This window comes from Podarcis liolepis, assembly GCF_965112155.1.
Source record: "Podarcis liolepis genome assembly, chromosome: 8".
Classification (NCBI taxonomy): domain Eukaryota; kingdom Metazoa; phylum Chordata; class Lepidosauria; order Squamata; family Lacertidae; genus Podarcis; species Podarcis liolepis.
In genome coordinates, this window is record NC_139560.1 from 22,939,259 (window position 1) to 22,967,098 (window position 27,840).

Consider the following 27,840-nt stretch of genomic DNA (forward strand, 5'->3'; position numbering starts at 1 on the left):
TTATGAAAGGGATAAATGGGATATAAAGCTTTTTAAAATGTAAATAAATGCATGACTAAAATTTGTTTGCCACACATGCAATTTTAAAAGCATTGTAGCTGGGGTATAGGATTCCCAACCTGCCTGTCCTCAAATCAGTTTGTTGATCCTGCACTTTTTAAAATGTTACACGATCAGTTTTAGGTATTTATCTCATTTGTATCCCATACTTTGTTTAGTTCAGGATAAAGTACTGATGCTAAAAGAGGCTGCAGAATGTAGCATAGGGCAAGGGAATGTTGCTTGCTCTTGTTTTATTAACGTCTCTCTCAATTCTTCTGAGCACAGAAGCAAACTTTAATGCAGCATATTCTCCGATGTGACTATGAGGCCTGCAGACAGTATTTGATGAACCTCGAGCAAGCTGTTGTCTTGGATCAGAATCCACAAATGCTGCAGACTTTCCTCAGTCACAGATGTGATGGAAATCGAAATATTCTGCATGCTTGTGTATCTGTGTGCTTTCCAACCAGTAATAAAGAAACAAAAGAGGAAGAGGGTGAGTTCAGTGATCAAAGTGCTGATGAGATTCTTCTGAGAGCTTTTGCATGAAGGCTAGAAAGATGAGTCAGAATTGTTCAAAACCTGTTCTGAAATAGTTACACAAACACAGACACAGGTACACACACGCACAGCAACTTCATTAGTAACGAGACTTGTCATAAACCAGCAAGGCAATCCGGTTGGAAAATGCAGGAAGAGAGTATGGTAGAAAGGGAAACAAATGTCCCAATTGGCAACAAGTTTCAGTTCAGCATCACATTTTCCACTTGGTAAATTAAGTCACTTGGAAGTAAGGGTGGGATCTGAAATGCTGCGCTCAATGTTCCATGCTTGTATCAGGCTGTTTCAAGGCTCCCTTCCCACTGCAGTCTTCCAGTCCTGAAAAGCTGTGCTTGGAGGTTATGGGACCATCTGGTGCAGTATTCAAAGCAGCACGGAGAAGCTAGCGCCAACTCCATTGCCTGCATGTGTGGAAGTGCTTGGAATCCAGCCATAATTCTTGCCGCTAATGTACACTGGGGGAAATTAGCAGATGACGCTTGCAGAAAGACAGGAATTTCAAGACGAAACAGGCCATTGTGAACTTGAAGCATAAGGTTATGACTGTTGAAACAAAACAAAAAAGAAAGAAAGAGAGAGAAAGAAAGAAAGAAGGAAAGAAAGGTGGAAAGGAGCAATTTATGTCAAAAAATGGCCTGTATGATGCATTAAAACTGCGTTTTACAGCATGAACTGGAGATCTACAAAACAGAGAATCCTATTAAACTAGAAATATGGAAACATCTATGTATACTGTATGTGTCTGCAGTGGGGCAAAATACATGAAGTTTTTGAGGAACTAAGAGCAGAAGAAAGTGTACTTTCTAAATAATTTAAAATACATTTCTACACCATTTACACCCTTCTCCTAACTTGCTCAAGGCCATCTACAATTTTAAAAATAACAGCATATAAATCTACTAAGCATGCTGCAAAGGAAATAGGGGTGAGGAAGTAGAGGGGAAAGCAAGCAAATTCATTTACCAAATCTCTAAAGTACATACATGTTTCTGAACCTCTGAATGTGATGTCTAGCAAATGAATGATTTATGGGGCTGCTTGGAGACTGGTTTCCTTATTTAGCAAAAAGAACCTAACCTTTCCTGCTTACCACTGAGTGCTAGAATTGCCCAGTTGTGTATTCGTGTCTTATGTGTTTTCCAGTTTAAATTGTCCTGTCTTTCTCTTCTCTGCTGTGGAGTTTTTTTGCTATTCAGTAATCAAACCCATTGTCATCATTATACATTTGCATATTAATATTGAGAAATTCCATGTTGATTTCATATACAAATTTTATATAAAAGTGACAGAGAAGCTTTCTGTTCTTTAGTGTTTAATGTCTCTGTAAAAAACAGATGCCAAGTTTCTTCTTTATGCTTCAGAAGCAGAGCGCTCCGAAAGGAACACATTTGCTGAAAGGTTATCTGCCGTCGAGGCGATTGCAAATGCTATTTCAGTGGTGTCAAGTAATGGACCGGGAAATCGTGCAGGATCCTCTAGCAGCAGAAGGTAAGCTAGTGGAAACTTCTCTTTTTGCTATTGCAGTATTAATTACCGGCAAGACATTATGAATTAACGCAGGCCAGGATCCAAAGGGCTGCTTGGGAGGTCCTGTGGCTCAGTGATAGAGCACATCGTCTGCATGTAGAATGTCCCAGATTGACTCCCTGGCACCTCCAGTTAAAAGATCAGGTAGCAGGTGATAGAAAGAGTTTCTTCCTGAGACCCTGGAAAGGCGCTGCCAGTCAAAAATACTGGGTTAGATGGGCAGACAGCCTGATCATTATAAGGCAGCTTCTCATGTTCCTAAGTGTGTGCAGGTTAGATTTCTGGCTCTTGTTTTTTGAACAAGAAAACCACCATACCGTATCACAAACTACTTTTCAAATCTTTTGATGAGCAACAACAATAAATATCCTTTTCCAGTAAGCATGGGAGCTCGCTTCTTCTTTCCCTGACTTACTGTGGTGCTGCTTTCCCTCTTTCTGCTTGTCTCTGATAGCACCCTCCATCTAACCCAGGGTTTGGTTGGCAGCAGCCCCCCAGAGGGGCATAACTTGTATCAGGTGGACAGGACTATGTGCCCTTTTGTCTGGTTTGAGCCACAGTTCTTTCATATTTGGCTGGGATTGACGATAGTCTTTCCTTAACTCCTTAATAGAGGAGAATTGGAGTTTGTTTCTGGCTCCAGTCTTTCTAAAAGCAAGGCAACACGATGACCAAATACAATGATACGATATCAATAGACACTCTTTATATAATATGAAATATATGAAATCACATAAACAGAAAACTTATGAATCTCTGAAAGTCGCAAAATATGCACTCTTCATGGATTCTCTTGAAAACATAAAACCAAATGAACATAAGTCTTATAAGTCTCTGAAAGTCTTTGAAGGCTATGCAAGTCTCTGAAAGAAGCAATGTATCAGATTCTTATCTGGTGAAAACAGGCTGAAAAGCTTTGTTTATGGCATCCAACACTGCCGAAGTAGTTTGCAAATAGATGTAGTGAACAGTGATTCCAGATATACCCACTGTTTCGTGGAATTCTTCTTCAGCACAACAGAAGGATACAGAAATGCTTCATAAACCCATCTATATGGTGAATGGAAAAGTATAACAACAATTGCTATACTTTTGCAGTGGTCATAAAGTTGTGTTATCAGCCTGTTTTCACCAGATAAGAATCTGATACATTGCTGGAGAGTTTGGATTTGATATCCCGCTTTATCACTACCCGAAGGAGTCTCAAAGCGGCTAACATTCTCCTTTCCCTTCCTCCCCCACAACAAACACTCTGTGAGGTGAGTGGGGCTGAGAGACTTCAGAGAAGTGTGCTAGCCCAAGGTCACCCAGCAGCTGCAAGTGGAGGAGCGGAGACGCAAACCCGGTTCACCAGATTATGAGACTACCGCTCTTAACCACTACACCACACTGGCACCCTGTACTCCTACGTTGGAGCCCACTCACTTGCAAACCACCTGCAATGTGTTTTTGGTTGCTAGTTATTCCCTTTTCTCCCCCCATCTTGGGGGGAGCGGGCGCTCACTTATAAATTAAATGCAGGAGCAACTTCAGGCTTACCGCAGTTACAAGGCGAATGCAAAGTTGAATTGGTACATTGACAGTACTGTGTCTAAAATACGTGCCGTATTTCTTTTTCATATTTAATAATTGGTGTGGCATTTATATTGCTTTCTTTCCCACATATTAGTTATAAATGCGGACAAAAGTTAGTTTGGCATTCTAGAACACTAGGTTGCCTTCAGTATGCTCCCTGCGCAAGAATAGGCAAGCATTAATTTTAGGATTTTCTGTTTGGTCTTAGTTTGCGACTGAGAGAGATGATGAGAAGATCTCTGAGAGCAGCAGGTTTGGGCAGACATGAAGCAGGGGCTTCATCTAGTGATCATCAGGATCCAGTTTCTCCTCCCATCGCTCCTCCAAGCTGGGTGCCTGATCCTCCTGCGATGGACCCTGGTAAGATTTTCACATGCACTTGTGCATAAGTGTAAAAGTAGATATAAATTGCCTTTCGTGTGAACTTGTGAAAGAGCGTAGGAATAAGAAATGCATTGCATCAATGTTATTGCAACTTCAGTGGTGCAAAGCATTTAGCTAGTTAGCCACTTCTGTGCTTTCAGGTGAAAACTGAGTGTTAAAATTTTCTGATTACAGCTTGTAGGCAGATGTTGCTTATTTCAATAATGTGACTTGCTATCTGCTATAATGTTAGCTGCACTTACCAGTAGTTTCGTTGAATAGCCTTTGGAAGGAAAGAAAATTTAAAGATATAGTGTGGGTAGTTTCTGTGGAGTGCGCATATTGCCAGGGGTGTGTTTTATGTATTGATGTGCATCCTACTGTTCTGTTTACTAAAAGATGGTGACATTGATTTTATCCTGGCCCCTGCTGTGGGATCTCTTACCACAGCAACAACTGGCACTGGCCAAGGACCCAGCACCTCCACGATACCAGGTGAGAACATGCTATTTTGTACACTTGCATACGACTTAATAAAAAGAAATGGCAAATGCTCGCTTCATACATGTATTTTAGTGCAGCTTAAATGTTCCCTCCTATAACTTGAAGGTGCATCTTCCCATCGTTCTGTATAATGAATAAGGGTGCTTAACATATCAGTCTGTTTGTCCTGTTAAAACTATTTGGCACTGCTTCACACATCAAAATATGTTGGCCAATATTGGTTTCAGGACATGAAGTTTCCAGTCCTTTATATACACTCAAATTCATAATTTAGCATCAGGTTTCTGACATTGTGAAAGTGTTGGCTAATCATAATAGCTTGATACAGGAATCCCTCTTCTTTTCTAGAATGTTTTAAGTAAGTGAGCTACTTTTGTAGGCAGCTATTTTTCACCAATACTTTTCCAATTTGCAGGTCCTTCTACAGAACCCTCTGTAGTGGAATCAAAGGATCGGAAGGCAAATGCTCACTTCATATTGAAATTGTTATGCGACAGTGTGGTTTTACAGCCTTATCTTCGGGAACTGCTATCAGCCAAGTAAGGGGTCTTTTTGTGCATGTCTTGTAGTGTTTTCATCTACTTGGGAAGCCAAGCTTTATGAAGAATGGTTGAGGGAATTGGGTATGTTTTACAAAGCTGCACTGAGCCTTGATATAAACAGCTCTATTTTGTATTTGTTAATAAATTGATTTTTCCATTTTTGTTTATGCATCAGATCTATTACCTTCATTTTAACTTTAAAAGTTGGGGTAGTACTAAATCAGGCTCTTTTTGCTATACCTAGAAGACTGCCTTTTTAACTTAACTGAAAATGATACTGACATATTACTGTTTTTTAGGGATGCAAGAGGTATGACACCGTTTATGTCTGCTGTAAGCGGCAGAGCATATCCTGCAGCAATTACCATTTTAGAAACTGCACAAAAAGTTGCCAAAGGTATGTGAATACTATTTGTGATTCTTGCTTTATGTATGCCAATAATCGAGGGCTTTCCCCTTCCTAAATCTCTGGATTAGACAGTGGAATAAAATGTAAAATATTGAATTAATAGAAAATGCCAGTCTTCCTGCTGTCCATGAATAACTTTCTGTTATCTTCTTGGTTTTAAAAAGTGTCTGATTCAATAGATACAGTTTCCTGTAATAATTTCCCTGCAGGAGGGTATGCTCTGATATCCATTGGTTTTCTTTTTTGTGAAAATAGGTCAGGGCAATTATTGACAGAAGGTTGTGAATGGTGGCAGCTTTCAATGAAACAAAGATAAAAACCTGTTCTCCATAGAGGAGGAATTTTGTTTAGTATAACTAATACAATTTGAAGTCATTTTGGAGGGAAGCATGAGTGCATTTGGTTAGCTGATGTGCAGTGTGGTTTAGCAGTAATGTTAAAGTGCCGTGATGTTTTGTGTTCTTCACAGAGGGCCTTTGAGAATTATTACCTTAAGTTGCTAGCTCTTCAAAGAGTATGTATAACTTCATTTTAAGCACTATCTTTCTCCTTTTTTAAAAAGCGGAGGCAACTTCAGGTGAAAAGGAAGAGGATGTGTTTATGGGAATGGTTTGTCCAACTGGCACAAACCCAGATGACTCTCCTTTATATGTCCTATGCTGCAATGATACATGCAGCTTTACATGGACTGGTGCAGAGCACATAAATCAGGTAAAATAAGGGAACTTAATTGGTTTTTTGTGCTAGGTGTAAAGACAAGCTCATATTCCTGAGCTTTTAAGCATAGATTTTTAAATGCTTGCCTTTCTCTTACTGTTGGGTTTTCTGGGGAAAGGGCTGGGTGGGGGGAAGCTTCTTACTGCTCTCTTTGGTTTAACAAGAAACCATTAACAAGAAGCTTAACATTATTTTAATGTAATGTAACTTGAAAACTCTTGAAGAATAAATAAGGCTGCAATTTTGTGCATACTTACCTGCAAGTAAGTTCCATTGAACTTGACGATTCTTTACATATAAGTAGACATATATAGAATTGTTAGCTACCACTTAAAAGCAGCATCGTAAAATTATACATAGTACTCCATTCCCCCCCCCCCTAAAATGCTCAATTTTCTCTTTGTAGGATATATTTGAATGTAGAACATGCGGTTTACTGGAGTCTCTGTGCTGTTGCACAGAGTGCGCAAGGGTGTGCCACAAAGGTCATGATTGCAAGTACGTGTGTTTATTCCTAATATCAAGACTTCTGTAGGTTGCTGTGTATTTTCAGGGATGATTCAGTTTCATTTTGCTTGAAAATGCAGTAGAATTTTATTTCTTTTAGTGCTATGCTGCACCTAAAATTTTCGTTAGTGAACGGATTGATAGATGATTGAAGGAAGCTGGAATTGGAACTTGGGCCTGGGTCCACAGTGTAGGGATGGGGAGTGGAGATGTAACCAGCTAGGTAGCCTCCTCTCCAGCAGTGTCACAGAGAGGTGAGATAAATAAGGCATTTGCTTAGGACTGATAATAGGGGGAGAAGCTGCCACCCCATTTTCAAGGCCACCGTTTCCTCAGACTAATGTAGCCTTTCATAAACAAGAACTGGAAAATGGTATTTAGATGACAAACACTTCAGTTGAATTAGCAGTTTTTTTAAAAAAAAATATGATTATGGACATAGTGAAACTGGTTGTAGTGTATATCAATATGGAAACTGCTGTTTATAAATTTATAAATTGTATTAACACATTTTGTCTCTACTTTCAGGCTCAAACGCACATCCCCAACAGCCTACTGTGACTGCTGGGAGAAATGCAAGTGCAAAACATTAATTGCAGGACAGAAGTCTGCTCGTCTTGATTTGCTTTTCCGGCTGCTCACCACCACGAACCTTGTCACCATGCCAAATAGTAGGCAAGTGTCTCTTGTATAGTGGGATTGACCTGCCCCACAAAAAGCCCCAGTGTAGTTCCTATGTCAACTCTTGGTTTGTTTCTATGTTTACAGGGGGGAACATCTTTTGCTCTTCTTGGTGCAGACAGTTGCAAGACAAACAGTAGAACATTGCCAGTACAGGCCACCAAGAATTAGGGAAGACCGTAATCGTAAGACTGCAAATCCTGAAGGTGGGACCTTTTTCTCGTTTACAAGATTTTTCTCTTATTGTAGCAACTGCTGCAGAAACTGCTTACATGCTTTTCTTTAATTCCTTGGCTTTAGATTCGGATATGCCAGATCATGATTTAGAACCTCCACGATTTGCACAGCTTGCCTTGGAACGGGTTTTGCAAGATTGGAATGCACTGAAGTCTATGATCATGTTTGGCTCACAGGAGAACAAAGACCCGTGTGTATTAACGAACTAGTTATGATTACACTTTTGAGCACTGACTTTGTATCATAGACTTGGCAGCTTACATTATTTTTCCTCTTTCCCTGCTTTCTTTTGCTTTTTTCCAAGTCTTAGTGCAAGCAGTAGGATTGGTCATCTGTTGCCTGAAGAACAAGTGTATCTTAATCAGCAAAGTGGAACTATTCGGCTGGATTGTTTTACACACTGCCTTATTGTAAAGTGTACAGCAGACATACTGGTAAGGCATATTTAAATAACACAGTGCCAAAGAAATTTGTCCATTCGATGCTTATGCGCTTAGAAGGTATGAATGTTAATGTGATTAGCAGATCTAAGTTGTGGCAAGTTTGTCCTAACTCTTATGTATTCAGTTCCTTTGCACAAGAATTTGCATGGTTGCGTAGCCGTAGTAGACATTTGCTCCAGTAAACTTTTCTTTGCAGCTTTTAGATACTTTGCTGGGGACACTTGTAAAGGAACTGCAGAACAAATATACTCCAGGTCGCAGAGAAGAAGCAATTTCTGTTACAATGAGGTTTCTGCGTTCTGTGGCAAGAGTTTTTGTTATCCTCAGTGTGGAAATGGCTTCCTCAAAAAAGAAAAAGTAAGCTTTTTTAATATAAAAAAACTTGAATTACTGCTTGGGGCAGTGAGAGAGAATGCTTAAGATTTTTTATTTATAAAATGCCCCTCAACAGTTCAGTAGCATCAAGAGTAGCCATTTGCTCTCAGACTTCTCCCAAATCCCTGTGTGAATGAAGCTGCTTTGTAAAAACTGTGAGAGGGACAACTTGATCCCCATAGGGAGGGAGCTCTGCAAGTGCGAGGCTACCCAAAAAGACCATGTCACCCCCGCATAGCGAGCTATGCTCACTGGTGTGTCTACAAAATGAGCTGCCTCCAGCAGATTGCAAGGCCTGGCTTGGCAGATAAGGAGAGAACTAGCAGGTTGTGAGGTCCTAAGTTGTTGGCGCTTTAAAGACCTTGAGTTGGACCCAGCACCAAAAAAATAGGTAGCCAGTGTAGTTCATGCAGGATTGGTGTTGTGTGGTCCCATCTTGCTGTACCGCTCCTGCCATGTGGCCATGTTCTGCACCATCTGCAACTTCCAGATCATCTTCAAGGGTAGATGTCATTGTATTTTGTAGGTGGTGTACACATCAACTGGAAACAGTCCTCTGGAGAGTAAATTCAAACCATGTTTCAAAAGTTAGTACAATGAAACATCTGTGTCTACAGATAGCATTATTACACAGAAACCTTGGGGGCTTTCTCATGCTGTGTATCCTGAAACAGAGGAACAAATGGGGATACATGTCTCCATACAGCATCCCGCATAGTAGCACTGTCCCCCCACCATCTGTAAGCCAAGCCTGCCATGGTCGTATAACTTGGGTACCACACTATGCCTCTGATTCATATTGCTATAAAGACTGCAGAGTAAATAAAATGCTTTGATTTATGAAAAGCTACATGAATGGGTTAGTCATCGTTTTATAATTAAACCTGTTGTGTTTTGAGTCTTTTCCCATAAATGTAGTGCTCCAACTGTATAATATACTTCTAACTTTCTTTCAGTTTTAAGGTAAAGTTCAACATACTGTTTTGTATCCACTGGGCTGCTAGTGGAACAGTAGGCCAACCACTAGACTAGAGGTGGGGACCAGAATTTTTGCCCAAGAGACAGAAAGAAGGGCTGTATTTTAGCAGTGTTAAGGGGGAAGCAGTGCAGCTTGACTATTGACTGAACAGGATGAACAGATAAATAGTTGTGCAAATACAAAACCATTAAACAACCTGCTCTGGTTTTTGTGTATTCTGAACCTTTTTGAATGTGGCTGTTGATGTCAGTGTTTTCCCTTCCCACATCTTGTTTCCAGTAACTTCATTCCACAGCCAATTGGGAAATGCAAGCGTGTATTCCAAGCTTTGCTACCTTACGCTGTGGAGGAATTGTGCAATGTAGCGGAATCCCTCATTATCCCAGTCAGAATGGGTATTGCACGTCCTACGGCACCTTTTACATTGGCAAGCACTAGTATAGATGCTATGCAAGGCAGTGAAGAACTGTTCTCAGTAGAACCACTACCTCCACGGCCATCATCTGATCAATCCAGCAGGTAATGCTCCTTAATGTTTATCATTATAAATTCATTCTTCTGAATCATATATGTTTTGGCCATCCATCCTCAGACATTCACTATGGTAGAGAGGCTCAAAGCAGGAGCAGCTGGCAGACAAACCAAGCTTTGGAGAAACAAGCTGAGGCTCCTTTGTTCATCTGTGAGATGGCTTGTGGTTTTGTTAAACAAGCCATAGGTAGAACAAGGTGTACAGCTAACATGGGAAGTGGACTGGGCTGGTAGCTCAAAATAACTTAAATGAAGAAGCTATCAAAAACAAGAAGGGAAATCTATTATATTCAACTGGCTATTTTAAACTAATGTTAATATACTTATGGAGGTTCTTTTGTCTGCTGTATTAAAGCTGATACTGTTGTGTGAAGAGAAGAAAATCATATGTGATGATGCTGTGTAAATATATATAATTGTATTTTTAAAAAAGCCTTCTTTCTTTCTTGTAGTTCCAGTCAGTCTCAGTCGTCCTATATTATTAGAAATCCACAGCAAAGGCGGATCAGTCAGTCTCAACCAGTTCGTGGCAGAGATGAAGAACAAGATGACATTGTGTCAGCAGATGTTGAAGAGGTTGTTGTCTTAATTGTTTTCAATGGGCAACTTTCTATTTATTTTAAAGTAGATATCAGTGCAAATGTTAAATGAATCTAGTACTAGAATGCAAAATAATAAGCTGGCTTGTGAAGTTTCAGCTATACTGCAATTTGGGATGTAAATGAGTGTACAACCTTGCTGTTACACACTACCAAAAATGTATCCATGTTAGCCTCTAGCAGCAGAAAGTCCTCTGGTACCTTAGAGAATGGCTTTGTCTATTGTCTAAGCTGGGAGTAGCCAATTTGATGCCCTCTTTTCCCAATTTTTATGAGTATGAGCACCACTTTTTAGCCTCAAAGTTCTCTTTAATTTAGAAAATACATAATAACAAAAAGCTATTATGAACTCAGCATCACTTTTCAATGTGTTCACTTTATATTCATCGCAACAAAAAATGCACATATTTGAAAAATAGTAGAGCATCACTTACTTTTGACATTCTACAGCAGGCAGATGTCCCATTACCAGTCTTAGAATAAGATTCAACTATCAGTACGCCATACTTCTGTAGGTGGAGTTAGGGGTGCGAGATGCCATTTTGTTATTTGCCTAAGGTAGCAAAATGTTACAGCGCTGGCCCAAAACTAGGAATGGAGCGCAAAATAAGTGTATTGAACAATATAGAAAATGTCTAAAACAGCCATAGCTTTGAGAGCTGTATTTACAAAACATCCTTGAAGATCGTAAGCATTTACATGGTGTAAAAAAAAAAAAAAATCATCTTGTTTCAGGTTGAGGTGGTAGAGGGGGTAGCTGGGGAAGAAGACCACCATGATGAGCAAGAAGAACATGGCGAGGAAAATGCTGAGGCAGAAGGGCAGCATGATGAGCATGATGAAGATGGTATGATACCTGGACATGTTTATTAGTAATTTTAAGACATGCACAGGGTTGGATCCAGAATAAGTCCTCTGTACCTCAGTGAGTCCTATTTCCTCTCACTTTGGTCCCATTGAAGGTAGTGATGGCTGACATTCTACATTTATTTCAGTGGAACCTAAGTGTGGCTATCTTAGTTTGGATGCAACCCGTAGGTTTTACCATACACAAGGGACTGTAAAGTGTACCTTCTTTGGGTTGATTAGAAACGAAACAGAAAGCTACTGCAACCCCCTATTTCATTCTAACTTGTATTGCTATACATGTTGGTAATTGTGCATTAGTAATATTGGTGTCAAAAACGGCAAGCTTGTGAGATAAATATATGGCTTTCTGCGGTTGAGTTAAGCAGTAGTTAATGTCCTACTGGAGTGCCTTAATCTTCTCAACAGTTGAGCAGCGGGAGGGCTTAAAATGAAAGATAGCTTTGTGAAGAATCTGAAATATTGTATCATGCAGACCACTGTGTTAACATAATTCTATAAATTTGTTATTAGGAAGTGATATGGAGTTGGATCTTCTAGCAGCAGCAGAAACTGAGAGTGATAGTGAGAGTAACCATAGCAACCAGGACAATGCCAGTGGGCGCAGAAGTGTTGTCACTGCAGCTACAGCAGGATCAGAAGCAGGTAATATTCTTTTTATCAGCCTTCATTTTTATGTATATTTTTTTGGGGGGGGACGACGACAATATATTGCTGTACATTATTAAAAGAATTTAAATATGTCCCCTAGTCTGAGAGAGGTTGATGGGCATACCTTGAAGTCTACAAGTTGCTTATTTTTTAAGTTACCTTGACTGTTTTGTAGGAGAAAATCAGAAATGTTTAACTATTATTGTTGTTGTTCATTGTTGTTAATAGAACTCTTCACCATAAGGGTGGGTTACAGCAACAAAAACAATTTATTAAATTTATTAAAACAAAATAAAATCAAGCAGCAACTGTCAGGTTAATAATGTTGTTATGCTTGCAGCCCGAGGGATGTGTCAAGGTGGGGTTGCATCTGCAGCTCTGTCTTCTAAAAACACGTTGAAAAAACGCGAGGTAGGAAAGTATTTGTGTGCTTCTTAAAAAGTTTTTCTTACTTTGTAGGAGCTGAGTGCCACAGTATACTTTGGATTTCTGGCCTAATAAATAAAGCTTACCCTGCTCTCTTATCAGTGACCCTTATAGTATATCTTTCCCCATAGGTGCCAGCAGTGTTCCAGCATTTTTTTCTGAGGATGACTCTCAGTCCAATGACACCAGTGATTCAGATAGCAGCAGCAGCCAGAGTGATGATATCGAGCAAGAGACCTTTATGCTAGACGAGCCTCTGGAGCGAACAACAAACAGCTCTCATGCCAATGGTGCCGCCCAGGCACCCCGCTCAATGCAGTGGGCTGTACGTAACACCCAGAATCAGAGGACTACCAGCACTGCTCCATCTAGTACCTCTGCTCCAGCAGGTATTATAAAAATCATAATTATTATTTTTTTTACTCCACTGGGCCTTACTTTTTTCTGATTTCCTACCCAGTGAACTGATTTTTGATTTTGTTTTTTCTTGATCAGAAGGGGTACAAGTAATTTATGTGAAGTGCTTTGTTATTTTAAGAATCATTTATGGACTGGATAGGATCAAATATTGATCATCTGCTTTGTGCTAGTACTGGAGCTCACTTCTGTTTAGCTGTTGACGCCCCCTGAATGTGTTTCTTTCTACTTTTAGCAAGTTCAGCAGGCTTGATTTATATTGATCCATCAAACCTGCGTCGAAGTGGCACCATCAGCACAAGTGCGGCGGCAGCAGCAGCGGCTCTTGAGGCTAGCAATGCTAGCAGCTATTTAACATCGGCAAGCAGTTTGGCGAGGGCATATAGCATTGTGATCCGACAAATATCTGATCTGATGGGCCTCATTCCCAAATACAATCACCTGGTGTACTCTCAGATCCCAGCTGCCGTGAAGCTGACATACCAGGATGCAGTGAATTTGCAGGTAAAGTGCAACAAAGATATGCCAATTTCCATGTTTAAACTGGAGTGACTTTAATGCAAAATCTGGCTTACACCTTTAAATTCCTTGGTATAGTAACAGTAAATAACTACTGTTTCATGCTTATTATCATTCTTCTGCCCCCTATATTGGGCCACTAGGAAGGGAAATTTCTCCCCTCCTCCGGACCCTAAAATTGGTGGATTGGGAACTAAATAAAGGTAACAGTTCAATCTGAAATTTAGGGGAATAGACGAACAAAGTGGATACATTGTGTAATTGGTTCAATGGGGTATGGTTCAGAACTTGTCTGAATTTTTTATGTTTGTGCGTATGTATACAAAATGTTGATCACATTTGATTTAGAACTACGTTGAGGAAAAACTGATACCCACGTGGAATTGGATGGTGAGCATTATGGACTCCACCGAAGCTCAGTTGCGCTATGGTTCTGCCCTTGCCTCTGCTGGAGACCCAGGGCACCCAAACCACCCACTTCATGCATCACAGAACTCAACCAGGAGGGAGAGGATGACAGCACGAGAAGAAGCTAGCTTAAGAACTTTGGAGGGCAGAAGGTATGCAAATGTACCTTAATAGTTGTATGTTAGTCCCCCCCCTAAGTAACCACAAGCCAAAAATTCAATGCAGTTGTCCACACTGACATGTAGCCCTTGGAGGGCTGGCTGACCAAAAGATTAGCCACCCCTGGTCTAAAATGCAAGTATTCCTCTTAGCATTGCCAAATAAAGCAGCCCAGGGCTGGAGGCTTACCCCAGTTTAAACTATGCACTTCTGTGGCCCAAAACAATTTTTTTTTTAAATTACAGGCGTGCTACACTGCTTAGTGCTCGTCAGGGGATGATGTCGGCAAGGGGGGACTTCTTAAATTACGCCCTCTCCTTGATGCGTTCTCACAACGATGAGCATTCTGATGTTCTTCCAGTTTTGGATGTCTGCTCATTGAAACATGTAGCCTATGTTTTTCAAGCTCTCATTTATTGGATTAAAGCAATGAACCAGCAGACTACCTTGGATACACCTCAGCTGGAACGGAAGAGGTACGGAAGCCAATTACTCAATGGAAATATAGCTAGATTGTGCACGGGCGTTGGTGTCCCCTTTGATTCATAACACTAATGCATGTGTCTTGTGGTTATATATGTAGCATATGCAATAGATTATTATATATGTATAGCTGAAGATGATTAATTTCTGGTAGTCAAGTATTGTGATACCTGGAATTTAGCTATTGCTGCTGAAATATTGGCCTGGTTATGAGAATTGACTAGAAATATGAACATTTTCAGTTTTGGCACCTGCAAAATGAAGGAGGGAACGTTATGGACCCCCAATACCAAACCAGAAAGATGGTCTAGAATGATACATTGGTCAGATCAATAGTATTGAAGGTCACATGCCTCCATTCCTCTCCCAGCATATATCTACCTGAGTGACCATAGCTCTTTGACGAAATCAAAGTTCAGGCACTCAAGTTCTTTCAACAGGAAACAGGACAATTTAACAATGTACCAAGAAACATAATAATTTCATAGAAGCCAATTTACAAAGACCCACAAACCAAACCAATCCTATTATTTCTCTTTTGTCTTTCAAAGTAGTTTCTGAAAGGCAAGTGAAGCATTCATCATAATCATAAACACTATTCTCCCAGTTATCGTTTTCTTAGGAACTGAATGTTCTTGCTTTGGGTGCTTGGATTCGTTTTTAAAATAGTGGAAGGATTTAAATATATTCAGTTTTTTGGATTTAAACCACCTTTTGGAATTTGTTGAAAAGTGTTACACACAATGATGCAAATAAATAGGTTTGGCACTAAGCCTTCACTTGCATTTATAGTTAAAACATTACATTATAAGAATATGAGTACACTATACATTCAGGTCTTATTTTCCAAATACTCATGCGAAATTTCATTTATGCAAACATTAAGAATTTGTACCCTAACCTCACTACATGAACATCTGAAACAGATACCTGAGCAGCGGGACCTCTGTGTATACAAATGTCAGAGAATTACCTCCTTTAAACCTGCCATTTTTACTGAGCCCAGGCTCCTTATTGGACTCCTTTCCCTAGTCACAGCTTCATAGGGTAGGGTGAGGTGGGACACAGCTCCGGTCAGCAGCCTGAGGACCCCTCTCAAATGAAGCTGTGACTGAGGTAATAGGAGCACAGTAAGAACTCTGATCTTGGTGAAAATGGCAGCTTTACAGGAAGTAATTCAGGATGGAGGGGCAAGCAGTATGCCAGCAAGCCGTGGGAATGCATTGGGATTTCCCCCATAGGAATCAATGGAAATCATAAGCTTTTTATGCACACACTCACTTAATGAACGATTTCTGAGGAAAGCGGGAACTGCATGTGTATGGTACAGCTGTAAGATTGTATAGCTGATACAATAATTTTAATTATTTTTCTTGTGTAGCACTAGTTGTAAAATTTAGTACCACGTGCCATCTAAAATAACCTGTCATTCACTTTTTTTTTAAGGACCCGAGAACTTTTGGAACTTGGTCTTGACAATGAAGATTCAGAGCATGAAAATGATGATGACACAAATCAAAGTTAGTACTTGTACAGTTTGGGGTTGTGGGGAGCTGGATAGAGACTTGATCATATCTCTGGATCTTGGGTTTAAATGATTCACAGACATTGATAATTGTTCAAGCACAATAAAATTGATAAAAATGAAGTCCTAGCTGGTTTTTTTCAGGGGTCAGCTGTAGGACCTATTTCAGTGTCAGGGTTCAGTGCCTTTGAAAATGTTCATAATGTCTCTTCTGCCACTGAATAACTTACCTAGTCAGCTTCTGGGGTTTATGGTTGTGATGGGTTCACCTGCACCAATTCATTTTGTATTCCTAGTGTGGTTTTTAAAAGAATCTTCCAAAAGTCCTAACGTTAGGACACCTGGATGAGCTCCCCACTGTCCCTCTCTGCTTGTTCCTATGCTCTCCTTTCCCAGATTTAACTTTTTGAAGCTAGGAAATAAGGGCTTGTGGCAGTAGCAATACCATTTTAAGATGTAGGCATTCACATGGACTGCACTTCCTTTGTAGATGCTGGAAAATGGAATTTCTAGTGGGCTGAATTTAGAAGGCTTTAGAAACTCAATTTACTCAATTTTTCAGTCTAGCCAGAACAGGTTTATGTGGGTACTAGGAACCTGTATTGCCAACCTTCTCTACGTTTTGCTTCTCCCCTGAAAGTAGGGTGGAAAATTCCAGTAGCTTAGTTGCAAAAAAGTGATTGTGTTGTTGGATGTGGGCACCTGAGTGAGAGAGAGAGAGTGAGAGACTGAAAGAAGAAGACAAATTGTCTGCAGAACTGCAGTCTGAATAGAAATCCAATGAGTAATCTGACAAGTTCAGCTTTAAAGTATTTGAAAAGAATAAAGGAACTGGCTGCAATCACTGTTATGATGCCAAAGTTTCCTTTGGGAGGAATGGAAGTGAAAGAGGGAAAAGCAACAAGATTGGAGGAAGATAAATGACAAGGAAGAGAAGTAAATGGTAGAAAAGAGGGGAGATTTAAAAAATAGACAGGGAGTCATAGTAATATTTTAAAAGGGAAGGGTAGTTGAATGCTGTTCCTTGTTTTTATATAGCATTTTAAACCTGCAAAAGTATTATGGGTGTTAATTTGTTGGAAGCTGCCCAGAGTGGCTGGGTCAATCCATTCAGATGGGCAGCATATAAATAATAAATCACAATTACTATTTTTAATAATTTGGAAAAAATGTAAGCTAGTAATCAAGAAGCAGACAAAAGTGGAATAACTACTGATATTTTGTCCTTAAAAACTGGAGAAGTGTTATCAGGATAAAGTAACAGAGCAAATCTGTATCAGATAATCACTGTTATATTGTAATGATTTAATTGGACACTTTTCAGGTGCTACACTTAATGACAAAGATGACGACTCCCTTCCAGCTGAAACAGGCCAAAATCATCCATTCTTCCGACGATCAGATTCCATGACATTCCTTGGCTGTATTCCGCCCAATCCTTTTGAAGTTCCTCTAGCAGAGGCCATTCCACTAGCAGACCAGCCACATCTGTTACAGGTAATATTAACTGAGAAAGCATAAATTGCTTAATTCCTAAGCTGTACACATAATTTAATACTCCAGACACCTTAGCCATTGTTAAACAACTGTGAGCAGATTGTAAATCAGCCACAACTTCTGCTAATACATGCAGTAGGAACTTCAGTCCCTTATTGTCCAATATGTCAATATTGTTTTTGTTAAGATACAGTACACTATTCCAATTTCCGTCTTTCCAAACAACAGCTTTTTTTGGTTAGCTTAGTTCCCCCACACCCATTACAAAATAAGCTAACTATCCAAGTTCCTTAATCAGTCTTGTTCTAATGTTGGTGAAGCAAAATATTCCTTAAGGTTAAACCCTGTAATAGTCATTTGGAGTGCCGTTCCTGGGCCTGGGTAGCTAATTTGCTCAGATGCAGGACAGGAATTGATACAGCGAGTAGTTTTTTGGCATGTTACTCTTCCTCAAAGCATGGTGGCATATGAGGAAGAAAAATAAATTCTCACTGTAGAGAAGAGATGCATGGATCAGCTGCTTACGTTGTGATCAGGAAAGTTGCATCTGCATCAGTGTTGGCTCACATGTAAATTACCTCTGGGTTTTTTTCAGCCAAATGCTAGAAAAGAAGATTTGTTTGGTCGGCCAAGTCAGGGTCTATATTCATCCTCTGCCAATAGTGGAAAGTGTTTAATGGAAGTGACTGTGGATAGAAACTGTCTTGAGGTATGAATTTATTGTGATACATGTTACAAATTCATAACATTGCTTCCTTCCCTCTCCATTCCTCCACTTTCTCTTTTCACTCTTATTTTGCTAAAAAAATGAGAGCAAGTCTATATATTTATATATCCATATTTCTTTATCCACTATCAATTCCCTTCCAGGCCTTCTAAGGACTTTACCTTGCCTTAAAGAACCACAAGATTACCATAGTATTCATTTCAGACTCTGGAAATGCAATTGCAGTGGCTGGAAGACAGGCTTTACCCAAATGCAATTGCTGCCTGCTCCTCTAGTGAGCAGTCAGATAGCTATTAACTCTTTCCTCAAGTGGGGAATGCATAGAAGATGTTTCAAAAAAAGGCTTGTTAGATCCACAATGGATATTTCCAAATGTTCATAGCTATTTGTGTGTATGCAAAGTTAAATTTGGAAGAGAAAAGGCCTGCTCCCATAGAATATTAGATCTGAAAATTCCACATTGCTATTTTAGAGAGCTCCTCATCTCAATCTATAATACTATGTATGGACATTTTTAGGGCTTGCTTTGTTTCAGTGGAGAGATCCATGAATAAAAATGAACTTGGATCCCACTGATTTCTATAGGACCAGTCAAGTTAATCCAGACTCTCTGGCTCAGCTAGTATTAGACTTTAGGTTCTTGCACTATAGTGACCTTGTTTGCATGTCATGATGACAAGAGTTAATGATTCACTATGGATGCGTTAAGCTGGGCTGTAGCATTATGTCTGAACCAGTGACGGGGGTTTGTTTTGCTCCAAACAAACCATGATCTGTAGGCAAAGTTTGGTCTTGATTTACAGATTGCATTTGGTTGAGTAAAACAAACCAGAGTCCCTGGTTGGGACATAATGCCAGGGTTGTTTCTCTTTCTTGTTGTTGGGGCAGAGCGAAGAAGCCAAGATCAGCTCTTTCATGATAAAGTTGACGATGGTTAATGATGATATGCAGACTGTACCAAAATAGTGTTGCAGCTGAGTCTAGAGCATGAAAATACCCTGCAGTGTTTTACAAACCTGTTTCATTGCCCTTTTGTTTAGGTTCTTCCAACCAAAATGTCTTACGCAGCAAATTTAAAAAATGTTATGAGCATGCAGAATCGGCAGAAGAAGGAAGAAGAACAAAATGTGCCATCTGAAGAATCGGAGAGTTCTAAGCCAGGCCCTTCGGCTCATGATCTTGCAGCACAGCTGAAAAGCAGTTTACTGGCAGAGATTGGACTGACCGAAAGTGAAGGTCCACCTCTGACATCCTTCAGGTACCATTACTTACGAAACAACACCTTTATTTTTACTCCTTTGTGCTCAATACTGCATAGTCAGGAGTGTTGCCGCAAATGACTGCTTGGGATAGGCAACAGCAGCAGGAAAAAGAGAGAGGAAATGGCTGTGTTGTGAACACAGGGTTTCCATATTGGTTCTTATTCGATTTTATCAATTACCATTGCTTTTTGGTATTTGCATTGGTTTCGCAAGTGCCACTTTTCTTTGTACATTACCTTGCTATTTAATTCATGTGCTTGTGATCAAGATAATCCTTGATGGAAACTGCAGAGAGATTGTCACGTGACTCTTCCTGCTAGAAACTTTGAGTTGTTTGGCAGCAACTGAACACAACATAATCCTAATTTTAACTTGCTTAAAAGTAATAAAAGTAATCTCTGTTCTCCTGGTTCTTTTTAAATTTTTGTCTGCCAGGCCACAGTGCAGTTTTATGGGGATGGTTATTTCTCATGATATGCTGCTTGGACGTTGGCGGCTTTCCCTAGAGTTATTTGGAAGAGTGTTCATGGAAGATGTAGGAGCGGAACCAGGATCGGTATGTATCTTCTTGAATGAAGACTGCTAGATTGTTTTGTAGGCCTTTCCTTTTACTAATACATTGTTTCTCTTTGTAGATTTTGACTGAATTAGGTGGGTTTGAAGTAAAAGAATCTAAATTCCGCCGAGAAATGGAAAAACTGAGAAACCAACAATCTAGAGATTTAACACTAGAGGTAAGAAGTTTTAGTGCTATCCTTTTGAGTTTAGCTAGATTTAAAAGATGAACAGTTGTGGATATCCTGTTGCTCTTGCAATTACTTACCTCAGTAAATTAGGATGTAAAATGGTGGCCCAGCCATCGCTGTGCATGCTGCAGCTGAAGGATGTTTTTGGGTGCTAGTGTGGCTGTATATCATATTTTCATTCTTTAGCTTGTCTGTTCTTCACTGTGTTCTCCTAATGTGTTTTCTAGGTTGATCGGGATAGAGATCTTCTAATTCAGCAGACGATGAGGCAGCTCAACAATCATTTTGGTCGCCGATGTGCTACAACTCCAATGGCTGTCCACAGGGTAAAGGTCACGTTTAAGGATGAGCCAGGAGAAGGCAGTGGTGTAGCAAGAAGCTTTTACACTGCCATTGCACAAGCTTTTTTGTCAAACGAGAAGCTGCCAAATCTGGACTGTATTCAGAATGCCAACAAAGGGACGCATACAAGTAAGTATATTGTAATAAATGTGTTACGTATAACATTGAAGACTTGGAACAGTGAAGCAGGATGAGGGGCAAGAAATTATGCAGGGATCTGCATTATCTTCAGGCTTTCAAATCATCATGAGGGGCACATCTGCTTATTTAACAGTAAAACTGAAGATGCTGAATTTTGCACTCAACACAAATCTGTGCACTTAAGGTGGTCACAATACACACAATTCTGATGGGGGGGAAATCTGTATTCTCTATCAATCCTTCATTTAAACATAGTGTAGAACATTTTAGCATGAAATAAAGATGCCTGCAGATGCACTAAGAACGTTGGGTGCGTGGGTGGGAACAGGAAGAATTGTCAGACTGCCAGAATTCTTCTTTGGTTCCGTATTGTTTCCATAGAATACAAGACAACAGATTCCTGCCTTGAGTCTATATGCTAAACTTCATCAAAGGGGAGTCAACTGAAGAAAGGAAAAGGAACAGGCAGGACTAAACAGGGGAAAGCAAATGGATTTTATTTTAGTTACATGCATTTGGCTTGGTTTTTGAGGCTTCAGCCAGTGAAGGGTTACATTTTAACCTTGTTTTCTTCAAATATTTTATGGTAAACTTCCAGTATTGTGTGGTGGTAGAAAAGAACTTGATGAACAAGCCTGATTTATATATGTCTTTAAATCTTAATTTGGAATTGTGATTCCAAGCTAGATTTTGTGTTCTTCTCCCTCAGCCTTGGTTTCCACAGCTTCATGATCTTTCATAGTATTTGCAAGTGAGCATTGTTGCAAAAGTGAGTGTTGTTTACAAACCCTAAGTATGTCTTGCCCCTTTAAGGTCTCATGCAGAGATTACGAAACAGAGGGGAGAGGGATCGGGAAAGGGAGCGCGAAAGAGAAATGAGAAGGAACAGCAGCGGCTTGCGAACTGGCTCTCGGAGGGACAGGGATAGGTAAGTAGCTTTCTTTTGAAGTTAACTTCAAATCAGGAGATGATTTGGAATAATAAACTGCTCGTTCTCACCAGGAATTTCATTGAAAGGCAGAAAATAAATCTCTAAATTAACTGCTCCTCAGAAACAGGGACTCAAAAGTGAGCAAAAGAATTAACTAGGAAGCACCTGCCACTTTACTGGGACACATAACAAAATGTGGGGAAGGATGGGTTTAGCGCAGCAGGAGCGTACCCTCTAGTGCATTTGATGTGGACCTTTCGGAGAGCAAAGACAATTTCTGATGAATTGCTGTTGTTTTTAAGGGACTTTAGAAGGCAGCTCTCCATTGATACCAGACCTTTTAGACCAGCTTCAGAAGGAAATCCGAGTGATGACCCTGATCCTCTTCCAGCACATCGGCAGGCCCTGGGTGAAAGACTTTATCCCCGTGTACAAGCAATGCAACCTGTAAGGCTAATGTTCTCTTCTGTCTACTGTGGTGAAAATCATTCTTGTTTCTTAATATGTACTGTATTCCTCTTAAAAATTGGGTGTGTCTACATATACTTGACATGTTGGGGAATAGTGAATAAGCTGAAGAATACAAAGAGTTTTGCCTTAGACCTGCAATTCTTTGTAGTTGTAGGGCCTCATTAAGGATCCTGTACTCCCCTAGGCATAGGGCTTCAAGATGGATTCTAGTGGAGCAGCAGCTAAATATGTAACAGGATCCATACCTAGAGCTTCCGCCTCCCTTTAAATAAATGCAAAAGCCCACAAGCACCAGTTGCAGCAGGGGGCTGAATCCAGGGCAGCTGAAGTTTCCCGAATCTGTAATTTCCAAGCAGATGGAGAAGACTAGGGGGAAATGGAATATAAGATATTAATTTCTCGTTCCCAGGCATTCGCAAGCAAGATCACTGGCATGCTGTTGGAATTGTCTCCTGCTCAGCTGCTTCTGTTGCTTGCCAGTGAAGATTCTCTTCGAGCGAGAGTGGATGAAGCTATGGAACTCATTATTGCACATGGAAGGTAAACTAACGTTAGGGATAAATCCTTAAGGGAAAACTTTTTCAGATTGCGCCTGGCTTTGAGCTGTCACAGGGGAAAAATTGAATTAGATCTTTTGTGCTTTGTAGCTCCTCTACACAATTCCTGTGGTTTTGTACTTGTTTTTCTTTGTTTTCCCACTGGAAAACTATGCGTTGGGTATTCAGAATATTGAGAAAGGAAGACAGATCATTTAGCAGCTAGTAAAATCCATCTGTGCCCGCTTTTCTTTTCATATTTCTTGAAGGGGAAAAAAAGAGTGATTTATTTTACTATATTACAATAACATTTAAATTGAATTTTAAAGCATGACATTGACTCTGGTTAAATATTTTTCTTTCATTCTGTTCAAAAGGGAAAACGGAGCTGACAGTATCCTAGACCTTGGCTTGTTGGATTCTTCTGATAAAGTACAAGTAAGACAAATGTTTTAACAGTGCCTTTATTAGTTTACTATTATGTGCATGGAATATGTTGGACTGTTTGCAAGAGGGAAAGATTCCTTCAGTCTAGTACTGTGGTGATGAAACTAAATTTTATTTAAACTTTTCCCTTTTACTAAGTGTGCAATTCCATTAACTTTACCATTTGTTTAATTCCCTTTTTTTACTTGGATGTGGTTTTGATAGACAACTTGTAACAGTGAAGAATATTTCAGTCTTTGTTAGTGTGCAGAAAAACACACCCCTTTTTTACTTCTCTTTTTTTAAAAAAAGGAAAACAGAAAACGTCATGGTTCCAGTCGCAGTGTGGTAGACATGGAATTAGATGATACAGATGATGGCGATGACAATGCGCCGCTGTTCTATCAACCTGGAAAGCGTGGCTTTTATACACCGAGGCCTGGCAAAAATACAGAAGCCAGACTAAATTGTTTCAGAAATATTGGCAGGTAAAATATTCTCTAGATTTGTGTGCATTGCTTTGTGTGAAAAAAAGTATAAAAGTAACGGTCACGAAAAGACGTAAGATTTTGCAATTCAGCACCAGGTTTACAATGATTTCAACTAGACTTTGAAAACATACCGTATTTTTCCGTGTATAAGACGCCCCCTATTTTGGGGGGGACTCCAAATTAAGAAAACACCCCTCAGCACTACCCATGTATAAGACGAGCCCCAATTTTAAATTTTTTGGTTTAAAAACCTAGTCTTATACACGGAGAAATACGGTAATTGATCTCATTTGCTTGGATGGTCTTCTTTTGACTTGGTTTCTTCATCACTTTTTCTTTTTTAAAAAAACAAAACTTCTTGTTCTGATACGTTTTTTTCTTCAGAATTCTAGGTTTATGCTTGCTACAGAATGAACTTTGCCCCATCACGTTAAATCGACATGTAATAAAAGTTCTTCTTGGCAGAAAGGTAAACTTGCATATAAATCGTAAGAATAGTTAATTATAGGGCTGCAGTGTTATTTGATTAAAATTGCGGTGCTTGGTTTAAAATGTGGAGCTTGGTTAATTGGATATTGCCGCTATGTCACTCAACCTTCCATTTAAAGCAGTGATTCTTCCTCCCTCTTCTGTGTACTTTTTCCACCAGAAAATGGGAACTCCCTCCAGAGTTCCATGTTCAGGCTTCTTTCAGCATTAGGAAATTGTACTTTGTAGCCACCTCCAGGGCCCCTCAGGAAAAACTGTGACGTGCAAACCTATTTCAAAGGGTGTTTCAGATCGTTAACCATTCTTAACCATGGGCGTAAGTTTGAACAGAGACATAGACCCAGATCAGACATGGCATAACATGAGAGAAAGCAGTGTGCCCTCCCTCCCTTATGGTGCCCTCTAGGCTTATCCTGATATTGTGGCTTGTATTCAAAAAAGTTTCCTGGCATGCACATAAGTAGTAACTGTAATTTAGAGCAACCCAGGAAACCAGTGCCAAGATTAGGTGTGCAAGAAGGGAGGAATGTTATGTCTGAACTAGGCACATTTGTTTCCTTATGAAAGAACAGAAGATTTGAACATAACGCTTCTCCTGACTAATTTGCTTGGTACGGCCACAATATTTGTAAAGCTTTTTGAAGTTCTTAACAGCAAAACTGCTCAGTAGAGTAGCTGTCTTTGTGAGCTGACGAGAAAACTAAAAGTGATGTTTTACATGTGCATTTTATTTTCAGGTTAACTGGCATGATTTTGCTTTTTTCGATCCGGTAATGTATGAGAGTTTGCGGCAACTTATCCTCGCTTCCCAAAGTACAGATGCTGATGCAGTTTTTGCAGCAATGGACTTAGCATTTGCAATAGACCTATGCAAAGAGGAAGGCGGAGGACAGGTAAACAGCAGTTACCCCGTTACTCAGACCGTTCACCCCTTTTTGCTATTAACTGGAAATGGATGGATGCTTCTGTAATATTAGTGGCCAGTTTAACAAAACATATGGCTGAGGAAAATCCCCCTTGGAATATGTTTCCATTATGTGAGGTATTTGTAAGTATTTTAAGTTGTTTTTTTATATTAAATATTCTGTTTCACAATATTTTCCTAGGTTGAACTTATCTCCAATGGTGTAAATATACCAGTCACTCCTCAAAACGTTTATGAATACGTCCGAAAATACGCAGAGCACAGAATGTTAGTAGTTGCAGAACAACCTCTACACGTAAGTAGTATGGTTGAAAGGCATTGGCTTATTTTGATGTTTTCTTACTCACATTTGATAATTTGCATAGAACTGTGTCTTTGAATCGATACATCACAATTTCTGCGCAGTCCCTGAAACTGAGCAAACAACAGTTGCCAAGAGGGTTTCTACTGCTCATCTGCAGGAGTATAAGGCTCCTGTGAAATTTACAAATAGCACAGGAAGTGCTGATCTTCCTTATGATTTGAGTGTGAGCATATTATTCTTCAGGCTCTGCTCTCCTAGTTTCTCCCCTTTTGGAGGAAGGAGGCCAGGTGTTTCGTTTTTTCTGGCTGTCACTTCTGACAGCTGGTGCAAGTTGACTTTTTAGTTTGTTTGGCCATTCAATCAGGAAAAAGAGAAGTAGAAATTAATACCTTGAGATGAAAAAAGTATCTCGCTTGATGTTTGTGATTATAATAACTTTCTGGGTGGTGAAGGTGCTGCCTTATTGGCCGGTGATTGCTATGCAGAAATAAACACAAGCCATGTCATGAGGAACAAATGGGACCCCTGCTATAACTCAACATGCTAGAAATCGGGTGTCCGCAAATGTTGGCTGATCTTAATAGCCAGGCCAAAGCTTGTAAACACCAAGGGTTGGAGCCAATGTTAGTAATACTTTGAATAGACCCATGGAAATTAAGGGGCATTGCTTACTTATGTCCAGCAGCTTCAGTACTCTTGAGTAGAACTTTGTTTGCTGCAACCCCAAGATTCTGCCTCTCCTCTTGTTCCTGACCTTGCTCTGTCTCTCTACATGAGGCCATGTAAAGTTCTCAGTTCTCCTCCACAACTCAGAAAACCCAGTACAACCCTGTCGCCAAGCTCCATCTTCCAAGTGCAGGGCTCCCTTCATAATGCTTGCCAGAAGACAATAGCTCACTTGCCATGACAAACAGATTTATCTGCCAGTCATTGGTTCTTTCCATCTAGTTGTGAAGTAACCAGCCAATATGCAGTTCCTGGTAGTGTTTAAATTTAAAATTATTGTGGCTTTTTCAGGCAATGAGGAAAGGTCTGCTGGATGTACTTCCAAAGAATTCATTAGAAGACTTGACAGCAGAAGATTTCAGGCTTCTCGTAAATGGCTGTGGTGAAGTTAATGTGCAAATGCTAATCAGCTTTACGTCCTTCAATGATGAATCAGGTATGAAATTATTTGTGTAATCCTTTAGTCGTGCAGCAGTAATCTTGCTCCAGACCTCTTTTTTTCCCCTTTTCATATTGGTTAGACAAATGCAATGTTTTCTGAAGCATGCAGACTATGGGGGAAATTCAGTGTGAGCAAGCATTTGTGTTTGCCTGATGGAATGATCTCCCCTCTCCTCCTGCCACATGCTGATCTAGGGGTTCTTCCGGCCCTCCAGAATAGATTTTGGGGGAGTGAAGAGGGAGAGAAAGCCCTTTTGCCCTAGTGGGAATCCTTGCTCAGAGTGCTAGTAGAATGGGTTGGTTGCATCCAACCCCGTGTCTCTCCATTGTATTTGGAGATTTTTGCAGATCTACAAAAATCACAGTGCAGATGGCCTATCCATTTCTCCTTCACACCAGTCTCTTCAGACCTTTCTAATATAAACTATTACTTACATACTAAAAGTAGTCTAGTGAAACCATGTCCTTAGCTCTCTCTGTCTGCTCTTATTGGCATTTTAATTCATAGTTGGTTGTTGCTATTTGCACAACCAGAGTATTTCCATTAAGTCCAGTATCTGATATCCACAACTAAATGTTATTATCTGCCTGCTCTTCTGTTAATTTATTTCATTTCTGAACAGGAGAAAACGCTGAAAAGCTTTTGCAGTTCAAACGTTGGTTTTGGTCCATAGTTGAGAAGATGAGTATGACTGAAAGGCAAGATCTAGTAAGTATTCTTTCTTTTGGTCAACATATGGGATTTGTTAATCCCTGTTGGTACTAGATGACTCCACATTGGGGAGAAAAACAGTTTCTTTTTTTAACTACCCCAGTATGGTATCATTTCCTCCTGGGCCCAAAGAGCAAGTTCAGTCACTCAGGAGTTTGGGATTTGGAGTCTCTTCAAGATTGGTTCCTCCTGGTACATTTCCAACCTCTTTTGAAACTGAGGGGGAAGTATCAAAATCAGGCTACAATATAATACAGAGTCTGCCATAAAAAAAGAAAACCAGTAACATTTCCCCTTGGGCATTAGTTCTGATTTCAACATTTGAGTTTTTTAAAAGACTGGACAATGAGAATCTCGAGTGGATTACTTTTAGTTACTCTCATAAAACTAATAACGAGATGGTCATTTTCTGAAATGCTTCACATTTGTTATCTGAGCATTGTAGATTTCTGTTACTGGTTATTAACCAATTCAAGCTCTGTGTTAATTATTTTCTCTACCATAGAGCTCCATTATTTGTGGAAAAACAAAGACTCAAAGATGGTGCTGACAGATAACATCTTAAATATTGTTTGAATCTACAGGATTTTGGCATAAAGGGATGTAACATTAGTAACAACGAAGTG

At 39.8% G+C, this 27,840-nt stretch overlaps 1 protein-coding gene across 19 annotated transcripts in view; it reads left to right on the forward strand.

Annotated features, from left to right (window-relative positions):
• The window catches only part of UBR5 (ubiquitin protein ligase E3 component n-recognin 5), a 67,089-nt gene that overhangs the window by 37,714 nt on the left and 1,535 nt on the right, over positions 1-27,840 (forward strand). For 6 of the 19 annotated variants that reach the window (XM_083517166.1, XM_083517149.1, XM_083517153.1 and 3 more), the window contains 38 exons: positions 328-538; positions 1,965-2,091; positions 3,914-4,065; positions 4,468-4,563; positions 4,988-5,111; positions 5,414-5,511; positions 6,086-6,234; positions 6,647-6,738; positions 7,276-7,422; positions 7,516-7,634; positions 7,729-7,855; positions 7,970-8,099; positions 8,305-8,465; positions 9,742-9,981; positions 10,446-10,569; positions 11,328-11,439; positions 11,973-12,104; positions 12,668-12,925; positions 13,189-13,457; positions 13,821-14,032; positions 14,285-14,515; positions 15,969-16,042; positions 17,372-17,544; positions 18,140-18,253; positions 19,312-19,529; positions 19,969-20,089; positions 20,169-20,267; positions 20,507-20,750; positions 21,576-21,690; positions 21,996-22,140; positions 22,574-22,704; positions 23,078-23,138; positions 23,439-23,614; positions 24,002-24,086; positions 24,844-24,999; positions 25,213-25,326; positions 26,353-26,497; positions 27,126-27,211. In XM_083517166.1, coding sequence (XP_083373292.1) covers positions 328-538; positions 1,965-2,091; positions 3,914-4,065; positions 4,468-4,563; positions 4,988-5,111; positions 5,414-5,511; positions 6,086-6,234; positions 6,647-6,738; positions 7,276-7,422; positions 7,516-7,634; positions 7,729-7,855; positions 7,970-8,099; positions 8,305-8,465; positions 9,742-9,981; positions 10,446-10,569; positions 11,328-11,439; positions 11,973-12,104; positions 12,668-12,925; positions 13,189-13,457; positions 13,821-14,032; positions 14,285-14,515; positions 15,969-16,042; positions 17,372-17,544; positions 18,140-18,253; positions 19,312-19,529; positions 19,969-20,089; positions 20,169-20,267; positions 20,507-20,750; positions 21,576-21,690; positions 21,996-22,140; positions 22,574-22,704; positions 23,078-23,138; positions 23,439-23,614; positions 24,002-24,086; positions 24,844-24,999; positions 25,213-25,326; positions 26,353-26,497; positions 27,126-27,211 — 5,568 coding nt within the window. The remainder of the gene's footprint in view (positions 1-327; positions 539-1,964; positions 2,092-3,913; positions 4,066-4,467; positions 4,564-4,987; positions 5,112-5,413; positions 5,512-6,085; positions 6,235-6,646; positions 6,739-7,275; positions 7,423-7,515; positions 7,635-7,728; positions 7,856-7,969; positions 8,100-8,304; positions 8,466-9,741; positions 9,982-10,445; positions 10,570-11,327; positions 11,440-11,972; positions 12,105-12,667; positions 12,926-13,188; positions 13,458-13,820; positions 14,033-14,284; positions 14,516-15,968; positions 16,043-17,371; positions 17,545-18,139; positions 18,254-19,311; positions 19,530-19,968; positions 20,090-20,168; positions 20,268-20,506; positions 20,751-21,575; positions 21,691-21,995; positions 22,141-22,573; positions 22,705-23,077; positions 23,139-23,438; positions 23,615-24,001; positions 24,087-24,843; positions 25,000-25,212; positions 25,327-26,352; positions 26,498-27,125; positions 27,212-27,840) is intronic. The other 13 variants (XM_083517161.1, XM_083517150.1, XM_083517155.1 and 10 more) reach the window with 6 other exon arrangements.